This window comes from Otolemur garnettii, unplaced genomic scaffold (assembly GCF_000181295.1).
Source record: "Otolemur garnettii isolate 467f Iridium unplaced genomic scaffold, OtoGar3 scaffold00011, whole genome shotgun sequence".
In the NCBI taxonomy this organism is placed as follows: Eukaryota; Metazoa; Chordata; class Mammalia; order Primates; family Galagidae; genus Otolemur; species Otolemur garnettii.
Window position 1 is genome coordinate 2819167 of NW_003852406.1, and position 18847 is coordinate 2838013.

Below are 18847 nucleotides of genomic sequence, written 5' to 3' on the forward strand. Positions count from 1 at the left end.
GACTTCATTTAAATAAAGTTCAAAGGCTTGCAGATCTCGTCTATGTTGTTTAGGGATTCCTCCTTATATGGTAACATTGTAAAACAAAGCAAAAAGAGGGACAATCAAATGTCAAGGTGATGGTTACCTCTAGAGGGTTGGAAAAGAAACATGACTGGAAAAAGCCACCCTCGGGTGTTTGGCAATGTCCCATTTGCTTGTGCTGGATCACAGTATATGAGTGTTCATTTTGCAACAACTTGTCAAGCTGACATTTGTGAAATATGTGCTTTTTTGTAGATTTGTTATATTTTACAAACAATAATAACAAGTTAAAAATGTGACCTTATTTCATAGTCTCAGCCTGGTGAGACTTTGGAGGCAAAATCTTGATGCCTATGCATGGCATACCCCAGGTGATTAACTCCCCACCCCTGGGAGTGAAATCTAAGTATTGGTAGTTTTAAACTTTTCCCAGGTAATTCCAGTGTGAAGCCAAGATTGAGAATTACACTCACTCCCATCTTTAAAAAATAATAATAAAGCAGAGCAGCTGACATCAATCCTCAACCCTTTGATGATGGCATCTAACTCTCCTCAAGTATATATCGATCTGTTTCACAATTGCAGTATGGAAATCAAAAGAGGGGACAGTAGTTAACCTCAGGCCTGGTAGCCCTGGGCAGAGCCTGGTGCTGTGAAATCACTTCTTCATCCTTCCCATCATTTACCACCCAACTTCCACTCATGAAAAAAGATGACTTCAGGTATCAGGAAGAAAGAAAGAATCCGAGGAAGGATAGCATAGTAAACTGAGTAGCTGGTTAAGTCTGCGTAAAGCAGCCTCATCACCACAAACCGGCTGGAATTAAGACCTACAATTGTTTGACAGCAGCGTTTGTCAACTGGCAAGGAGATGGGAAGCTTCATTTCACAACTGGGGCAGAGAGGGCAAGAGGGGAAAATCAGTTGGAATAAAGTTTCTATAAGTTTCTGCCATTTCTTAAAGGAGTGTTTGCTGCCACTCAGAATTGCAATTACAAAAGGAAGGGAAAATAGCTGACATTCACTAAATACCTACTATGTGCCATTGTAAGTGCTTTATATATATTAGCTCACTAAATTTTAACAAACCTATGGGTTAAGTACTATTTTTTTTATTTCTTATAGCATAACTGTGTACATTAATGCAATCATGGGGTACAGTGTGCTATTTTCATATATATTTTGAAATACTCTCATCAAACTGGTTAATGTAACCTTTATGCCATTTTCTTAGTTATTGAGTTAAAACATTCATACTCTGTTTTTAGAAAGATTCACTTGTATCCTTGTAAGATAAACCATAGAGGTGACCCCACCAATCATCCTCCTTCCCCTCATCCACCCCCCCTCGCCCCACTCTCCACCCCCTTCCCATATTCTAAGGCTATAATTAGGTTATGACATTCCTATAAAAGCTATGAATTAGTTTCAAAGTAGGGCTGTGTACATTGGATACTTTTTCTTCCATTCTTGAGATACTTTGCTAAGAAGAACATTTTCCAATTCCATCCATATAAACATGAAGGAGATAAAGTCTCCATCCTTCTTTAGGGCTGCATAGTATTCCATGGTGTACACGTAGGGTTAAGTACTATTAATAGTCCCCAGTTTACAAATGGGAAAACGAAGGCCCATCAAGGTTAGGATATTACCCAATGTCATACCTCAAATATAAAGGTTATCTAAATGTCATGCAGGGAATTTTGGGGGGATTCACAGTGTCAAAACTATTTTCGCAATAACACTAAGAAGTTATTTATTTGTACTTTTACCTCATTCTCTCATGAGTGTCTGACTTATGATATCACAATGACTAAATGCAACAGAGGATATGAGAACCCAGCTGTCTTCCATTATGCAAAATAGTTTCATAAAAGCATAAAACAATGGCACTCATTCACATTTTTTTCATTTTGGATGATATAATCATTTTTCTTAAATATATGTTATTTTTGTAAACATGTCATGGGTTCATTATTTTTAGCAAATTAACAGAAGAACATGTCAATGTTTTTCTTCATTTTTATTTCTAAGATGATAAATATTGGCAGATAGGGTCCTGCGATTGTGAAGTTTGAGAACTGCTGGCCAACCAAGTGTCAAAAGCAACCTTACTGAACCTTACTGTCCACAACACTGACGACTATATGAAACCTCCTCTTTCAATCAGTGGTATCATTTGGCAAGTTTCCTTGCAGGCCTTTTACCTCACTTTGTTTTACATAGTTGAAAACATACACTAAATATAATTTTATATGCGTATTTGTCACTTAAAATTACATTACCCTTTACCCAGGTTAAAACTCTCTGATGGCTTCCCTTTTTACCTGGAATAAATCTAGAGTCTCTCTTCATCTTGGCCTAAAAGTCCTTCTCCAGCCTGTGCCTGCCTCTTCAACTCCATTCTAGCTTCACTCACTGAGCCACAGCTTCACTTACCAGCCTAAAGACCTTTATACTTGCTGTGCCCTCCACCTGGAATACTTTACCCAAGGCACTCATATGGAAGGCTCCTTTTAAACATGCAGGTCACCACAATGTGACCCTCTCAATGAGACATTTTTACATTACCCAGTTCTTAATAAAAATCCTAAAACTATCTTACTGATTTATTTCTTTATTATCTGTCATTATCCCACTAGAATATAATGTCCATGAAAACAGAATCATATTTCAACTCTAAATCCAAGGCCTAGAGCAGTATCTAGCCAATGGTAAGTACTCTATTAACTATTTGTTGAATTATCTTGCAGCTTTCATAAATGTTACATATTTAAACTCCTACTGGGCATGTCCCTGTGGATGTGCCACAGAATCCCTTACACTTACTATGTCAAGACCTGAGCTCACCCTCACAACCCCCTCAACCAGGCCCACCTGCTGTGTTTACTGTGCCCAGTTTCTGATGCCACCACATCCACCCCGGCAGCCAAGTCAGAAATCTGAGACTTCTCCCTTTCTCTAATACTCCACATCAAATCACTCCCACATCCCCCTGCCCATGCCATTCTCCACTCTGGGACTCTCCTGTTGCCTCTCTGCTGGGGTGACCATCCTCTGCTTCACTGATCCTTGAAGGGTCAGCCTCATGGGAGGCAGAGGGTGCAGGTCTTCTAGGAAGGTCTTCAGAGCCCTGTCCACTCCCACCCCCCAGAGTTGGGTTTCAAGCCATTCCGTAGTAGTTCCATGACACCCTCTACCTTACATTTATGTGCTGGTTCCCAGGCCCACTCTACTAGACTGTGAGCTCCTTGAGAGCAGGTTATATGATCTACTCATCTGTGGGGTCCAAGAACCTAACAGTGCCAGTCATGTCATAAGTACTTGATAAAAGGAAGCTGGTGATTTAAGGGTAAGGGAGTCAGCAGACAGAACATACAAACTTAATGAGCTATTCAAGCTCTCTGGGTCTTGGTTTCCTTGACTATAAAATGCAGATTATAGGGAAGCTGTGAGTAGTCAATGAGATAAGGCAGATACCAGTACCACATCTCAGTAAGTGAGCACCGTATTATAGTAGGAAGAAAGGAGGGAGGGAGGAGCATATAAGAATCCAAGCTTCACGCGATGTATTTAATGGGTAAATAAAAGGTACATTTCCCACTAATCATGTTTTATTAAAAGAACTAACTATAAGTGTCTATTGCTACAAGTACAATAAAATACTATATTCATGAGAACAATGGAAAATTAGAACGAGATTTAAAGAAAAATGAATATCCTGAATTATTAAGCATTTTCTTCATGAATACATAATTATATAAATCAACATTAACTCTGATTCTTTTCTTATCTTGGGCTTTACCAAAATGTGTTAACCTGAATCCTTCACCTTAGAAACCTCCTTTCCCAGTTGCGGGCATTGGCTTTGCAGTTTAGACTACAGGGCCTTTCACAGAAATTAAAGCTACAAGGAGTATTTCTTCTATAACAGGTTTCCTCCCTTGCAAGAGATCTCCGTCTACTCAAAGAGTTATCCTAGCAAATACCCCACTTTTCCTTACAGTTCTTAGATCCCCCTAGAAAATGTATAAGGCCCCTCTCTCTGGTGACTGGGACAGTCTGGGGGGGCACACAAGCCTGTCCTTGCCTCTCCTTTCCAGGCATTCTCAGGGCCCTCTACCACCTCTCCCCTGACCCCCACTCTGGGCTGACATTCTGATTTTTGGATGACTCAAATTGTTTATGTAAACAAGGGCAGCCCAAAAATATATTTGCCCTAGGGCCCCCTACTCCTAGGACAACTATGCCACTTCTACTTCCAAAATGTCTGTCCCCATCTCCAAGATCCTGAATCAGAGAGAACAGCCATGCTCCTACAAGGTGCCCCTAAGACCCTGTACTTGTCTTTTCACACACCAGGAAAAAAACGAGGCAGGAATGTTCATTTTTCCAACTTCACTGTTTTCCTGTTCAAGAAAAGCTTCTCCTTGCTCCCTTCTTTGTGGGAGGAATTTATCAGCCTTATCAACCATGCCAGAGTAAAAATACTCCAGCTACAAGTTACAATCTAAAAACAGCTTGGGAAGCCCCGAATCCGTAATTTATAGAATAGCACATTTAAATAAACCATAGTAAGATTCGTAAACAACTGCAAAGGGCTTTCTGCTCTGAGACCATTGGCCTAGCCCCTAGCCCCTTGGTCAAATAACAAGATGAGCTAACTACCTCTTTGGTGTATCCCCCTTTTGCTACCAGTCACAGAGAAAAACTATATAATGACCTTTTTATTGGCCTTAAAAAACATTTGTCATTTAAAGAAAACACATTGCAGAATAAATACGAGGTGCTCAGCCTCAGCACATCTGTTATCGATTTGCGTAATTAGCAGAAACCACTAGCAGCATCCAGGAGGAATGACCGGAGCCTCAGCACCCACCCCACCCACTCCAAACTTGCCACAGAGCACATCTGGAGGCAAGGGGGAGAGGAGCTGCTCTGCTGGGAGGAGATGGGCTCACAGGTAACCAGATCCATGAAGTCATCAAAGCCTAGAGATTAGTCCCACTCCTTCACATCACTTTCCAAACTTTTCATTGTGAGTTTTCTTATATTGTTTGACAGAACTAAAGTTTTTCAAGCCTTGACAAAATAATTGCTTCCATATCACAGCAGAAATGAAGGAAAAAAACACACAACATACACAGCTCTGTATCTCACTGACAATGATAAATTGTCATCAGATAATATCATCTCACAAGTACACAGTGCCAGTGGTTGCATAGTTTTAAGCATGAGTTTTCTAAATAGGACCTCAACCAATTTGTTATTTTTTGGCCCTATCTCTAGTGGGGGACCGTTCATTTTTATGAAAAATCCTGAGGGGATAGGACGCTTTTAAAATAAGTTACAGGTATAAATAATGAACACTAATCCATGGTGGACTTCATAAAAAATCATGTAGGTTTCTGAAATAGACTGGAAAATGACATGTCATTAAGAAGGACCCATAATTCAGCTTAGAGATGTAGTCTCCTTTATCCAAACCCCTCTGGTCTAGAACTCCAGTTGGAAATCTCATTAAGATAGATTCTATGAGGTGGACATAAAGTTCATGTGCAATTTAAAATAGTTTAACCTAGTAAATTGCCCATGAACTTTCTGAACACCCTGTATTTAATTTCTCTCTCTGGAAGTTCAGTTGAAGAGTTTGCTACAGCAAAAGGTGGCCTCAAGCTTCCATATGATTTTTAAAAAACAGTGGCAGGGCACGGTGGCTCACACTCATAGTCCTAGCACTTGAGAGGCCAAAATGGGTGGACTGGCCAAACTCATGAGTTCAAGACCAGCCTGAGCAACAGCAATGACATCCATCTCTGCTAAAAATAGAAAACACTAGCCAGGCATCATGGCAGGTGCCTGTAATCTCAGCTACTCAGGAGGCTGAAGCAGGAGGACTGCGTGAGCCCAAAAGTTTGAGGTGTCTGTAAGCTATGATGATGCCACAGCACTCTACACAGGGGGACAGAGTGAGACTCTGTCTCAAAAATAAATAAATAAATGAAATGAAATATAAGGCCCCAGGCATTGGGTATTCCAAGTTTATGATAAACTGAGCATGGAGGTGGAGTCAGCAGACTTGGGGTCCAGTCCCAACCTTGCCCACCATTGATCCTCAGCCCTTGGGGCATTCAGGCTTCTCCCCTAAAAAAGAAGAGACAGGGCACACTGTCTCTAATTCCCCTGTCAGAGCAAAGATTCTCAGTTTTGACAAGATGTGCACTTTTTGTTCTTTGTCCTCATTGTTTCTCCCAGGAAGGTCTACCTAGCAAAGTAAGCAAAAGGGAGTCTGGTTCCCTCCCTAGCAGATTCTCCACTAATGTGTTCCAAACCAGTCACAACAGAGGCAAGGTACTGAAGTTAGACAGAAGTCCATAAACAAAGCACATCACCACTCATCTGAGGGGCTCTGTGTGCCCCATCCCCAGGCCACGAATGGTCCCCACTGCGTACTCTTGAAGCCTCGCATACCACAGCTAGATGAGCCTGCACATCTGCCCCAGCCCACCTACCAGGATGGAATCTACAGGAGCTATCTTCAGAGAAGAACAGTCTGGAAAAAATTCACCAGGTCCAAAAGACAGGCCAATGCAGCACAGAAATAGCACATGTCGTTTCACTAAGTAATTAAACTGGTGTTTTTGAAAGTCAACATTGTGCCTAAAAAAACACAATCTGTTTACATTTGGTCAGTTGTTTTCAGCTACAGAGTGGATTATTTCAAAGCAATCTGTTGAGAGGTGCAGGGAAGAACATTTAGGTGCTTATGAGTCATGCTGGGATTTGACAAGGTTGGCCCCAAGACATGGCTCATCCATGACAAATTTACTTCAAAAACACTCGTGGTAGAGAAATAACAGCAAGTTGACCATGAAGCTTTTCAACATTAGTTTCACATTTATGAAAATAAAACCATTCCCACACTGTAAGCTCCCTGAGGGCAGGAGCTACATTCCTCCAATTCACTCTGGTGTCCCTGGAGGCCATCAGAGCACCTGGCCCTAACCTGGCATTCAGTTTGTTATTGTTAAATGAATGAACAATCAAAGATATAAGTCCTTCCTGGAGAATGTTACGTGTGAATCTCACTTATGCCAGGACTGGACAGAGAAAATCACTCAAGATTAGGTCTACCCAGGAACAACCTCTGAAAGGATGCCTACCATTACTGAACCTGCCAGGCAGTTTTTTTTTTACTGGCCTCATTTCACCATGGAACTTTTGACTCCATTGAAACAATTTAGGAGAGCAATGGCAGGAGATAGGAAAACCTGAGATGGCTGACTTTCTAAAAGATGAGAAGTAAACAGCTATCTAATAATTGGCTTTAGGGGCTAAGAAAGGCTCATCACCCAACACGCACATGGCTTTGGAGGCCAGAGCCACCCAATGATCTTACTGGGTGGGAGCGTGACTGTGAAAATGCCCCCCATTCAAAAACTCCCATTCTTTGTAGACCAGCACTCTCTAAATATGTTGTTTTCTTTTCACTTGCCTCATTTACGGCATATTTTCCTTAGAAAAACAGGGCTAAGACAAAAGCCAAAATATTTTTTCAGTTTGAACCTGTTGCTAATCAGGCCTGTCCAGTGAAAAACAGAGGATGGAAAAGAAAATCCCAATTCCACATCTGAATCACCCTCATAGCCAGTTTTCAGCACCACTAACACGCCAGGCCACTCACATGTGGAGCATGGCAGAGAAACACCAGTTGCCATCTTTATAGTTGTAAAACACCTGTTTGGAAACACGCTTCTTGCTGTACACAACACAATGCCATTCAGTTTTTAAAAGGTATTTCTGAAGGAGTTGATGCTAAACAGAATTTTAGGAATTAGAGGGGGATTACAACTAACTGCAAGTCAGCTGGACAGTGTATGAGCAGAGGGATTTTCTTCCAGGGTCTCACACCTATACAGAAACCAGATCTAAAGCTCATCTAGGAGCTATACTTTCAGGCTTTCCAACATCCACTTAATTCTGAAAATATTACTTTACTCAGTTACAGACTGAGGCCCCGAAGTCACCCCAGATCCTCCTTTCCCCATGCTCTTGCAATAACTTTAATTACCATATTTCTGTTAGACTTTTTTATGCATTTCTTTATTTTCCAACATGAAAACTAGTTGTAGGTAAGTAGGGACTTGTCCTGTTTATTATTTTGTCTTCTATTCCCAAGATGACAAACAAAATTCCTCGTAGCAATTTGATGATGTCATGTGACTAACAGATGGGGAAGGAAGGAATTATGAAATTAAAAATGAAAATATACTAATAGCCAGTAAACTCATGGAAAAATGTTCCATATTTCTAATCATTAGGGAAATGCAAATCAAAAGCACCTAACTCCAATGAGAATGGCTCATATGAAAAAGTCCCCAAACAGATGCTGGCCTGGTTGCAGAGAGAAAGGAACTCTCATATGCAGTGGGTGGGACTGAAAACTAGTAGAACCTCTATGGAAAACTGTATGGACCACAAAGAACTGCAGTAGGCCTACTGCTGCCATACCTAACAATCCCACTACTGGGTATATACCCAAAGGAAAACACGTCATTTCATAAAAATGGCACCTGCCCACAGATTCTCATAGCAGCACAATTTACAATTACAAATACATGGAAGCAACCCAAGGGCTCATCAGTCCTGAATGGAATAATAAAATATAGCATACGCAGACTATGGAGCACCACTCAGCCATAAAGAAAAATGGTGATCTAGTATCTTTTCTGACAACCTAGATGGAACTGGATTCTTCTAAGTGAATCATCACAAGAATGGAGAAACAAACACATGGGCTCAATACCAAATTGGAACTAATTGATTAGCACTTAAATGCACAAATGGAAGTAAAACTCAGTGGAAATCAAGCTGGGGGAAGGGATGGGTAAATTCCCACGTTTGCTACAGTGCACACTATCTGGTTGAAAACCACACTTACAACTTTGACTCCATCTATACAAAACCAAAGTATGTACTCAAAACATTTGTACCCCTATATTCTGAAATTTTAAAAATTTTAAAAATAAATTTTAAATGATAACATCCTGAAAATCCATAAAATCAAAACAATTGAATAATTTATAATAAAGCTATATTTCAGAATGTCATTAAGGAAAATAACATTTTTTTTTGGAAAATAACATCTTTGAAGAGTATAAATCAAGAGGGGTTTCTCAAAATGTGGTAAGTTGTACTTTTTTAATAAGAAAGATAAAAAAGAACAATCTCAGTTATATAAAAGTTAAGATATAGTCACGTATAAATATTTCTATAATCTGGCAGAAACTTTGAGGATAATGAGAAAATAATATACTTTTGATTGTGAACACACATTTCAATTTCAGAGACGTCAAATGTGAAAAAAATATGTATGCATCTTGGAATCAATTAAATACTGTAGAATGTCTTTACCTTTGGACTTGTCAGAGTTTTTAACAGATTAATGTGAATAGTGAATTGTCAAGCCTGGGGAGAGAAAGTAGGGAGGTGAGGGTGGGAGGGAATATAATATTTTGAAGAGTGGAATTCCCAAATATTGTTTGTAAAATATCAAGCAAAAAGCTGATGTAGACCAAGAGGTGAGAACAACCCAAATTTTCCATCACTGATGGATGAATGGATAAACAAAATGTTGTATATATATACAACAGAATGTTATCCAGTCTTAAAAAAGAAAGGAAATCATGTCACATGCTACAATGAGGATGAACCTTGAGGATATTATGCTAAGTGAAATAAGCCAATCACAGGAAGACAAATACTACACACGATTTCATTGATATGAGGTATCTAAAGTCACAAAACTCAAGGAAAGAGAAAGTAAGAGGGTGATTGGCAGGCGCTGAAGTGGGGAAGTGAGGAGTTGGTTTTAAAGAATGAAAAATTTCTGGGCATCTACTGCACAACATTGTGAATACACTTAACACTATGGAAGTGTGCACTTAAAATAGTTGAATTGGTAAATTGTATATTGTGTGGTTTTTACCACAACTAAAATTTTTTAAATCATTTTTTTCAAAAAGCTGAGGTAGATCATCCTTATAAAATCTATTTCATATGATTAGTGTTAAGTATTGAGCTAATACAGGGAAAGCATTTAGAGAATGCCTGAAATATAGGGAGTGGTATTTAAGTGTTAGCTATAGTTACAATTTGTTTTTAATCCCTACTTGTTGGTGTCAACAATATCATCAGTCTATAAAGAAGCTGACACCACAGTATTGATGCCATTATATGGGGACTGTCTCCGACTGGCTGTCCTCTCCTCTCCAACAAATGATAATCAATCACTACTGGCCACTCTCTTGACAAGCCTAGCTACTTCTCTGAAAAGTCTGAAAATAGAACCTTAACTCCTCCACAACATGAAGAGCTAAGACCATGTTGTGAGATCACACTTTGCCATTCCCACCAAGAACATACCTTTCAGATATCCCTTCCCAAACCCAGGATTTAAGTTCCAGCAGGCATCACAGCCTGACATGTGCCAAGGGCTTAGTGAATATTTATTAAATGAATTAAAACCTTAAATAGTGACATGAAAGGACCCTTTCCAGTATAAGTTTGGGTCTCAATTTAATCAGATCATCATAGAAATTGGGGCAAAACAGATATGAATCCAAGACTCCCACTCAGAAGCCCACTGGTTTTAGGTGGTGTTTGCTCCTCTGCCTAAAAAGGATATGTCCTTCTCTGTTTAAATCAGCCCAGAGGCAAGCAAAAACCTAGGCATCTACTTTTTGTATTTCCTAGAATGAAGTAATATATAAATAATTAAGAAAGGTATCCCTTGTGGCCTAGTTAATTTTCGTGTCATATGAAGATTAATTCATCTGAAAAAATATCATTCTGCATTCTGGAATCAGTGCCACAACTACATTTGGATTTTTAGACTCTGAACCCTTGTGCCACAGTATCAGCTAGGCTGCACACATTTTCATAGGCTGGATCTGCAACCTTACAGGAATGGTCCTTGGTGCAGGTAGAATAAGTGGCAATTGTGTGAAGTGACTGACTATAGGAAGGTAGGAATGGTTCTTCCTGTGGCACTTGCCTGAGACTGGAGAAAGGGCTCTAGAAACGCCCAACAATATGAAATGACTGGAGTACGTTCCATATGCCAGGTGCCATTCAAGATTTTATTATACATGTGCAGATGGTTTACATGAGCCTTCTTTTCCTCCAGCACAGTGGTTCTCAACCTTCCTAACACTGCGGCCCTTTAATATGTTCCCGTGGATCGTGACCCACAGGCTGAGAACCACTACTCCAGGAGCTTATGGTTAAGCTACATAAGAACATAAAAGACTGACTGAAAGCAATCCTATGCCCCGAAACAGACATCCCTTTTTCTCCTGGCCCTGTCTTAGTGTGGTTATAATTCCTGTCAGGAACGGTGGCTTGGCAGAAGGGGTAAAGGGCCTTTAAACTCTCTGGAAAAATCCAATTTAAGTGGATCAGCTGTTTGCTACACTGACCCTTTCCATCTTGAAAAAGATGAATAGGGCCCAGTGTTAAAACAAAAAGTCAGAAGCTTGGATATCACTCTGTGCTCTGAGTTCAAGGAAACAGAATTTGGGATTATTCTTCAAGTCTTTCCAGCCCAGTGGTTCTCACAGTATGGTCCCCAACCGGCAACATCAGCTACTCCAGGGATCTTGTTAAAAATGCAAATGCTGCAAAATGAGGCAGCACCTGTGGCTCAAAGGAGTAGGGCGCTGGCCCCACATGCCAAAGGTGGCGGGTTCAAACCCAGCCCCCTGGCCAAAAACTGCAAATGTCTAAGCTTTACTCAGACCCCCTAAATCAGAATCTGGGTCTGGGGCCCAGTGCGCTGTGCTTTAAGAAGCCCTTCAGGTGATTCCCATGCACACTGAAGCTTGAGAACCACTGGTCCAGCCCAATTCACCAGCAGAGGGAAGAACACAAATAGTCACTCAGGACTGTCATTGGTTCGAAATTAAGATTGTGCAACCAACTAGAGTTTTCTGTGTAAAAAACAAAAGAAGAGAAAAGAAAGGAACACAGAAAAGAAACATGCTAAGTTTCGGAAACCTAATTATACACAAGTGGTGTGACTTACAGCCAGGTTCAACCCTCAGATAATCATGTCTTTGGAGCAATTATTATTCTCCCTTGCAGTTTTCTTTTATCATTAAATACTGGAGAAGGGATTGAAAATAAAGTTGCTTAACATTTGACTCTAACCAATTTTATCAGACTCCAAAAGCAAAGCAGAAAGTAGTCTAAATGTAAAGGAGGTCATTGAACACTAGTTTCAACTTCACAGTTTTGACAAAGACAACTTGGCGGTAAACCTTCCCACAAAAGCTTGATGTGTCTGTAAATATAAATCATTAACCACTCCACTGTGTCTCAAGAGATTTAAATAAAGGTTAGGCTATCCCTTCATAATTCTGTAACTATTCCACTTTAAATCTTTGGAATATGAAAATCAGATCTCTTACAAACACCCCTTAACAAATAGGTTCACTTTGATCTTATGTGGAGGGGGGCTAAGTCACCAAACTAGGAAGGCACAAGCCACATCCCCATGCTTGTCTTTGCTGGACAAAGGTGAAATCACCATATTTTGCCTATAGTGTACAGTGTGTACTTTTTTGCCCAAATTTTTGAAGAAAAAATAAGGATGTGCATTATACATGAGTGGTACTAAGGCATTATCTATCTAAATATTTTAATTCTTTTATTTATGCTTATCCATTAAAAGTATAACTCTAGAAAGCAGTAACAATATCAATATGCAAAATACTATCCTGGAATACAGTATGAGCAGTTAACTATCCCCACCCCCACGCCTGCTCTGAAGTAGCACTAAGAAAACTTCTATCTCTCAGTAGCTAAAATCAAATCTCTGCTTTACTTCAACTGTTATGAGAATATCAATAAGGTCAAAAATATCAACATAGTCTGCTTTTAATTTTGGGCATGTTAGCCTAAAAAGAGAAAATTCAGAATGGGTATAGGGGTGCCTCACTTTAAGAAATATCAACTTCCCAGAAAAAGGGGGAAATGTTCAAAATACATTTTCATTACAAAAAGGATTCACTAATCTCTCTCACGACTTTTTTCCCCCCAGACAAGGTCTCATTCTATTGCCTGGGCTAGAGTGCAGGGGTGTCATGATAGCTCACTGCAATCTCAAACTCCTGGGCTCAAGTGATCCGCCTGCCTCAGCCTCCCGAGTAGCTGGGACTGCAGGTGCATAACACCACACCTAGACAATTTTTTTTTAATTCTTTTGTAGAGCTAGGGTCTTGCTATATTGCTCAGGATAGTCTCAAACTCCTGGCCTCAAGCATTCCTCCCACCTTGGCTAAAGTACTAGGAATATATGTGTGAGCCACCATGCCCTTCCTTAGCACATTACAGAGGAAATAAAATGCCAAGACTTAATTCATATTCAATCCTTTTGAAATAAAATGATTGAAAAAATTAGCCTCAAGAATATCATTGAACTCAAAGTCATTGATTAAAACCTAAAGGAGCCAAGAACAATTAGAGAAATCTATAAGAGTTATGGTCACCATTTCATTCTCAAGAAAAATCTTTTTCTTTAGTTGTCATTGCTCAAAATATCAACACCATATCTACATGGAAGGTTTTAGTAAGAATTTTGTTCATAAGTATGTTTAAATGCTCCAGGTTTTACATTTCATAGTTGATACCTAAAGTCAAAACTTTTCTGATATCCATGATGTGGAGTTAAGTAACTGTCCTATAAAATGGATATTAATAGATTTAGAAATAGAATCCTAATTTATGAATTTCCTAAATGTACTTCCTTGTTCCACGTTATCTATAGATCAATTTTTAACTGATGCATTGCTGTCAAAAAAGCTTTATGTTGGAGTACCAATTATTTCTCCCTGATTTAAAATACATTTACTGTCAGCCCAGATGCATGACATGTTGGGTAAGTGACCATCTCCTCCATAAAGATACTTCAACATTTATTGTCAGTGTTTCTCAGATTTCTGTTCTGAATTAAAACTCCACATCAAGCTTTTACCTCTCATCACACCAAAACATTTGATAAAAAAATCCAAAAAATAAATAGGAAGAAATACTTGCCAGTTACTACATAAAAAAGAAAATAAATAAATTAAATTTTAACTAAATATACATTCTTCCTGGGTTCAATGCTCAAGTCAACTATAAATTATATAACTGTGATACTGTCCCTTATACCAGACCTGTATTCTGTTTATTAGTAAAGAGCCATGAACAAGAAACATTTATAATTCAGGGACTCTTGTAAAAGAAAGAAACATGCTTTTTACCAACCTGGGCTGAGAAACCACAGAAGAAAGCAAACCAGAAATGTACAAGTGTAAATGCAAAATTCTTATAGAAGAAATAGCATAAGAATTTGCACATTCGGAAATAGGACCATCTTCCATGGACAAGGAGAAGCCTTTGGAGATATCTAAACTGTGCAAATGAATAGTCACTGGCTAAGACGGCTTGCAGACCTTCTTGGCCGCTGATGCCAACGCCAATGTGAGCACCTGCAAAGGAAAGAGGAACACTGTCACTCCAGCTGTTTGGGGAAGCTGGCATTCTTCCTTTATGTTTTTCATTTATGAAAAACTTACAGTCATTCCGATCCTAATTTTTCACATATATTGTTTCATGAAACACTCATGATAGGCATATATCCTACTTTTACAAAAGAGAAACTCAGGCTCAGAAAGGATCAATAAATTACACAAGGTTTTATAACTTAAACGTGGAAAATTTGGAGTTAAAAGTTGTATGTTACAAACGTGGGTCTGGTGTTCTTTTCTCTACCTTGTAGCTATTCCTTCCCCAAATGGTACAAAGTGACCAACATTCTTTTCTAACCTCGAAATACTCCAAGGATTGTTTTAAAGACAAAGAGGTTGTTATAAATGCTAAAAAGGGTGGAAGCATTGGATCCAGAAAGTATCATTCATTCAGAATCATGGCAAAAATAAATTTTAAGGTGATCTAGAGAATACACATTGCCAAATGCTGGAACTGAGAACTCCATGTGTGTCGCAGGCCCCATGGAGTGAATACCCTCTTACTTTTAATCATGCTGACGTCATTGGCTCCATCACCAATGGCCAAAGTGACAGCATTTCTGTGTGTCTTCACCAGCTCTACTACTTGGGCTTTCTGAAGTGGGGTGACTCTGCAGCAAACCACAGTCTTACACATGCAGGCAAGTTCCAGGAGGTCATTCTTCACATCACTTTCTAGTGCATGGGCCTACGTTATTAAAGACAAAATCCAGAGAAGAGTAGGGAACAATAAAGGAGAGTCATCATTTGGGAAGCAAATGTCTTGTTTCTCAGCAGATGTCTTTTCTAAACCACTTCATTCATATCCGGTCATTGCTGAGTCAGGTTTACACAGGCAACAAAAACTAAGGAAATGGGTATGAGCCCCTAGTAAGAGCTGAGGAATTTTAAAATTAAAATAAGATGCTGCACTTTGCGGGCCTCCCTTAATGCCGTATCGTGCTACACTGGAGAGGTGGAGTTAAATGCTAGAAAAGTTCTAGAAACCACTAACATTAGTGAAAGCAAAAGATGGAAACTATTGGCTGTCACCAAGTTGAGAAAGAACTACAAATGATGGTGATTTGTTTGTTCTCGGTGAGGGGCTTTTTGTTTCCTTTGCCTTATTGTTTTGTATATTTAGTGGGCTTTTTGTGATTGTGTAGGCAATTTGAAAAGCAGGTGATCTGGAGATTAGCCCTTAAAAAACACAGTGATGGAAACCAAGAGAGGCTGGTGCGACACAGTGGAATGCAATCTGTACTCAGACAGGGTTCTCCAGCTATTTCCACCCTTGCTGCTATCTAAACGCATAAGCGTCTTTAGGTATGCCAAGAAAGTACTAGAAAAGAAAGTGTTGTCTTTACTCAGTAACTGTGCAAATTTTTTCCAGAAAACATTTCCCTGTACATTCTTTGATAAACACCGTAAGAGAAAACAGAAATTCCCTTAAATTCTGAGTCACCGGTGTCTCTGAGTGAATCCTTTGTAACACATTCATAGCCCAGCACACTCTACCCCTACAATCCTTTTGAGTTTTTCTTCTCCCATCACCTTTCAGTCTACACTTTATTTCTACCATGGAAAATTGCTTCTTCCCTATGATTTAACAGGTTCTTTCTTGCTTTCGTGCCTTCGTACTTGCTATCACCTCTACTTGAAAGCATCACCTCCTCCAAGAAGTCTTCTTAGATTTTCCCATAAGCAGATAAATACGTCTCCCCTGTGCTCTCAAAGTATTGTGTTCATCCTTCTTCTGTTATTTGTCATACTACTGTGTGACTGTACTAGTGTGTGACCCTAGGCAGTAATCCTTAAAACAAGGACCATGTTCTATTCACATCCTTCCTCTCCAACTCTAGAATGCATAATAAATGCTAATGATATGAAGAGACGGATGGGTAGATGAACATGAAAACGTAACTGTGGTGTAGAAAATTCTCATGCCCAGGCCTATAATTCCTACAGGAAATTGTGAGTCAGCATTCTCAAATATTATCACCTTTTCTGAAAGAGAAAGCATGTAACTGGCTGCTTTTTTTTATTTTTCTTTCTCTCTCTTTCTCTCTCATCATCATCATCATCAACAACAAATAAAAAACTATGTTCAGACTCTGAGGGGAAAAAAGGGCCTGATGATATTCTGCAAAGCATCAGGATTCAAGCAAATTGGAATCATGATTTAAAAAAAAAAAGCTTCTGACCATATTAGCAGAAACACGATCAGTTCTCCTTAAATGAAAAATGACACTTCATAGTTTCATGAGCTTTGAAGGTGAAGGCTTTGAAGCTGAAAGGGTTTTTGAGGAGCATCTGTCTTATTCCTTCTGTTAACACATTTAGAGACAGAAAATAGGATAAATTATCACCTGAGCACTCTACCTCCACCACACACTGTCTTCTTTGAGCCTGAGAGAAAGTCAAAGTACCACTCACTAGACACCCTTTCCATATGGTGGCCCCTGGACACCTTGGAGGCCACCAGCTCCAAGTTCCAGCCAACGGGCTTACAATTTTCACTTGCCGTTCATTTGTGCAAGGGAGAAGTTTGTGTCATGTAGACAAACTTCCAACTGAGCTTGGCCTGCAACTGAGCTCTGTAACTTTCCATGGTGTAGAAGGCAACACATCATTACGTCTGGAATCCAGCTGGATAATACTCTAAGCACTAAGAGCTAACAGACAGCTCATCACAAAGGGGAAAACACAATACCTCATATCCAAATCCTTTTGTCCTTTCAGAAACTGTCTACAAGAAGATACATTTATTTTCCAAACTCCAACATGAAAAATAATTATCAAAGACAGAGAAAGATGTAAGATCAGTTCTTTGTGAATACAAACAATAATTTCACTGTAGTGCAATTAGAATTCTAGTTTAGTATTCTAAATTAGAAATTAGCATTCTAAATTAGAAACGCAGAAGAGCATTTTGATACTTGTTCAGGATTTGGAAGCTAAACTACATTAAAAGTACAATGCAAGTTTATTCTACTATGACAAAAACCAGATTTCCTAATCAAAGTAAATTGTTTGGCATTGCTGTAAAATGCTGCTATTTTCAAAGACCACCAGAGGTATCTTAATGGCAATAATTTGGTATAGTAATTATATGAAGGTCAGGTTGTGCTCTGCAGATCACAAACATTAGCAAGAGCAATAATTACAAGATATTACTCCAGTTGCATTATTTTAATTAAGTAACAGTGAGCTATGACACTCCCCTTTAGAAAAGCACTTAAACAATACTGCTAAGTGGCCCACAGTCATTTGGACAAGATTAATATTCTGCAAATTTCAGTATTCCTTCAGAGCTTCCCTTTTACTGTGCTGGTTCAAACAATGATATATGAAATATATATTAAAAGTTTCCTTGCCCCCTGCAAACAGGAAATCGTTGCATATGCCCTGTTTCAACTAGTGTGATTTTTTTTTTTTTGAAAACTTAAAAGGAGGTCTCATTATCCAGCATAAAAGAGATGATTATTGGGGGTGAAGGAAAAGAAAGGACAAAAGCCTTAAGCAAACTCACCAAACTGTGGCCATTTATGATTAAGGCATAATCTCCTGTTACTGTTTCTTCTACAACAGAGTCCAGCTCCAGCTGCTGCTTTTTTTCACAAACTACGTGGCCGTTGGAAAAACTTCTATTTTGTCCAAACAAATTTTCCTTTGCTTTCCTTAAAAGAGGTGGGGGGACACAAATCATAACAAACTATACAGAGCATACCTATTAACGCTAACAAGAGACTGGCCTAGAGGTAAATTCATTTCATCACCATTCAGACAGAATATGGCATACGATCCAGTTTCAGTAAGCAAACTGAATGATTCTTTGTGATGGGAATACCATAGCAAATTTCCAGAATCCAGGATGTTAGGAGGGTAAACATGATGAAAACAGAATCATTTTAAATGTTTCAAATTACCTAAAAGCTAAATCACCGTCGTGAGCTGGATTGGAACTAGGGGATAGTTGGTAGATTTGGTACATGAAGTTGCCTGAGCTGCTGGGACTTAAGAACCACAATCTGGCCTGCAATGGTTTTAAATAAGGAAAAGCAAAAGACTAAAGCCAACTGATGAGATCTTCTAGGAATTCCAAAGCATCCATGTATAAAATAAATTCATCAATTTGAGATATAGTGTGATACTACCCAGCTTAAAACACTCCTCTGAGAAACACATTTTATTTTAAATTTGACAATAAAAACAGTATCGTTTGACAAGGACAGTATTTACTGAATTGGCCCAGTCATTATAGTAGACTA

The 18847-nt window shown here is 39.1% G+C and overlaps 1 protein-coding gene across 1 annotated transcript in view; it reads right to left on the reverse strand.

Moving 5' to 3' along the window:
• Positions 1-18847, reverse strand: part of ATP8B4 (ATPase phospholipid transporting 8B4 (putative)) — a 240815-nt gene that overhangs the window by 18245 nt on the left and 203723 nt on the right. Inside the window, exons 21-23 of the mRNA XM_023509982.1 lie at positions 18109-18256; positions 15102-15285; positions 14335-14558 (exon numbers count right to left, since the gene is read on the reverse strand). Of these exons, the coding sequence (XP_023365750.1) occupies positions 14335-14558; positions 15102-15285; positions 18109-18256 (556 nt within the window). The remainder of the gene's footprint in view (positions 1-14334; positions 14559-15101; positions 15286-18108; positions 18257-18847) is intronic.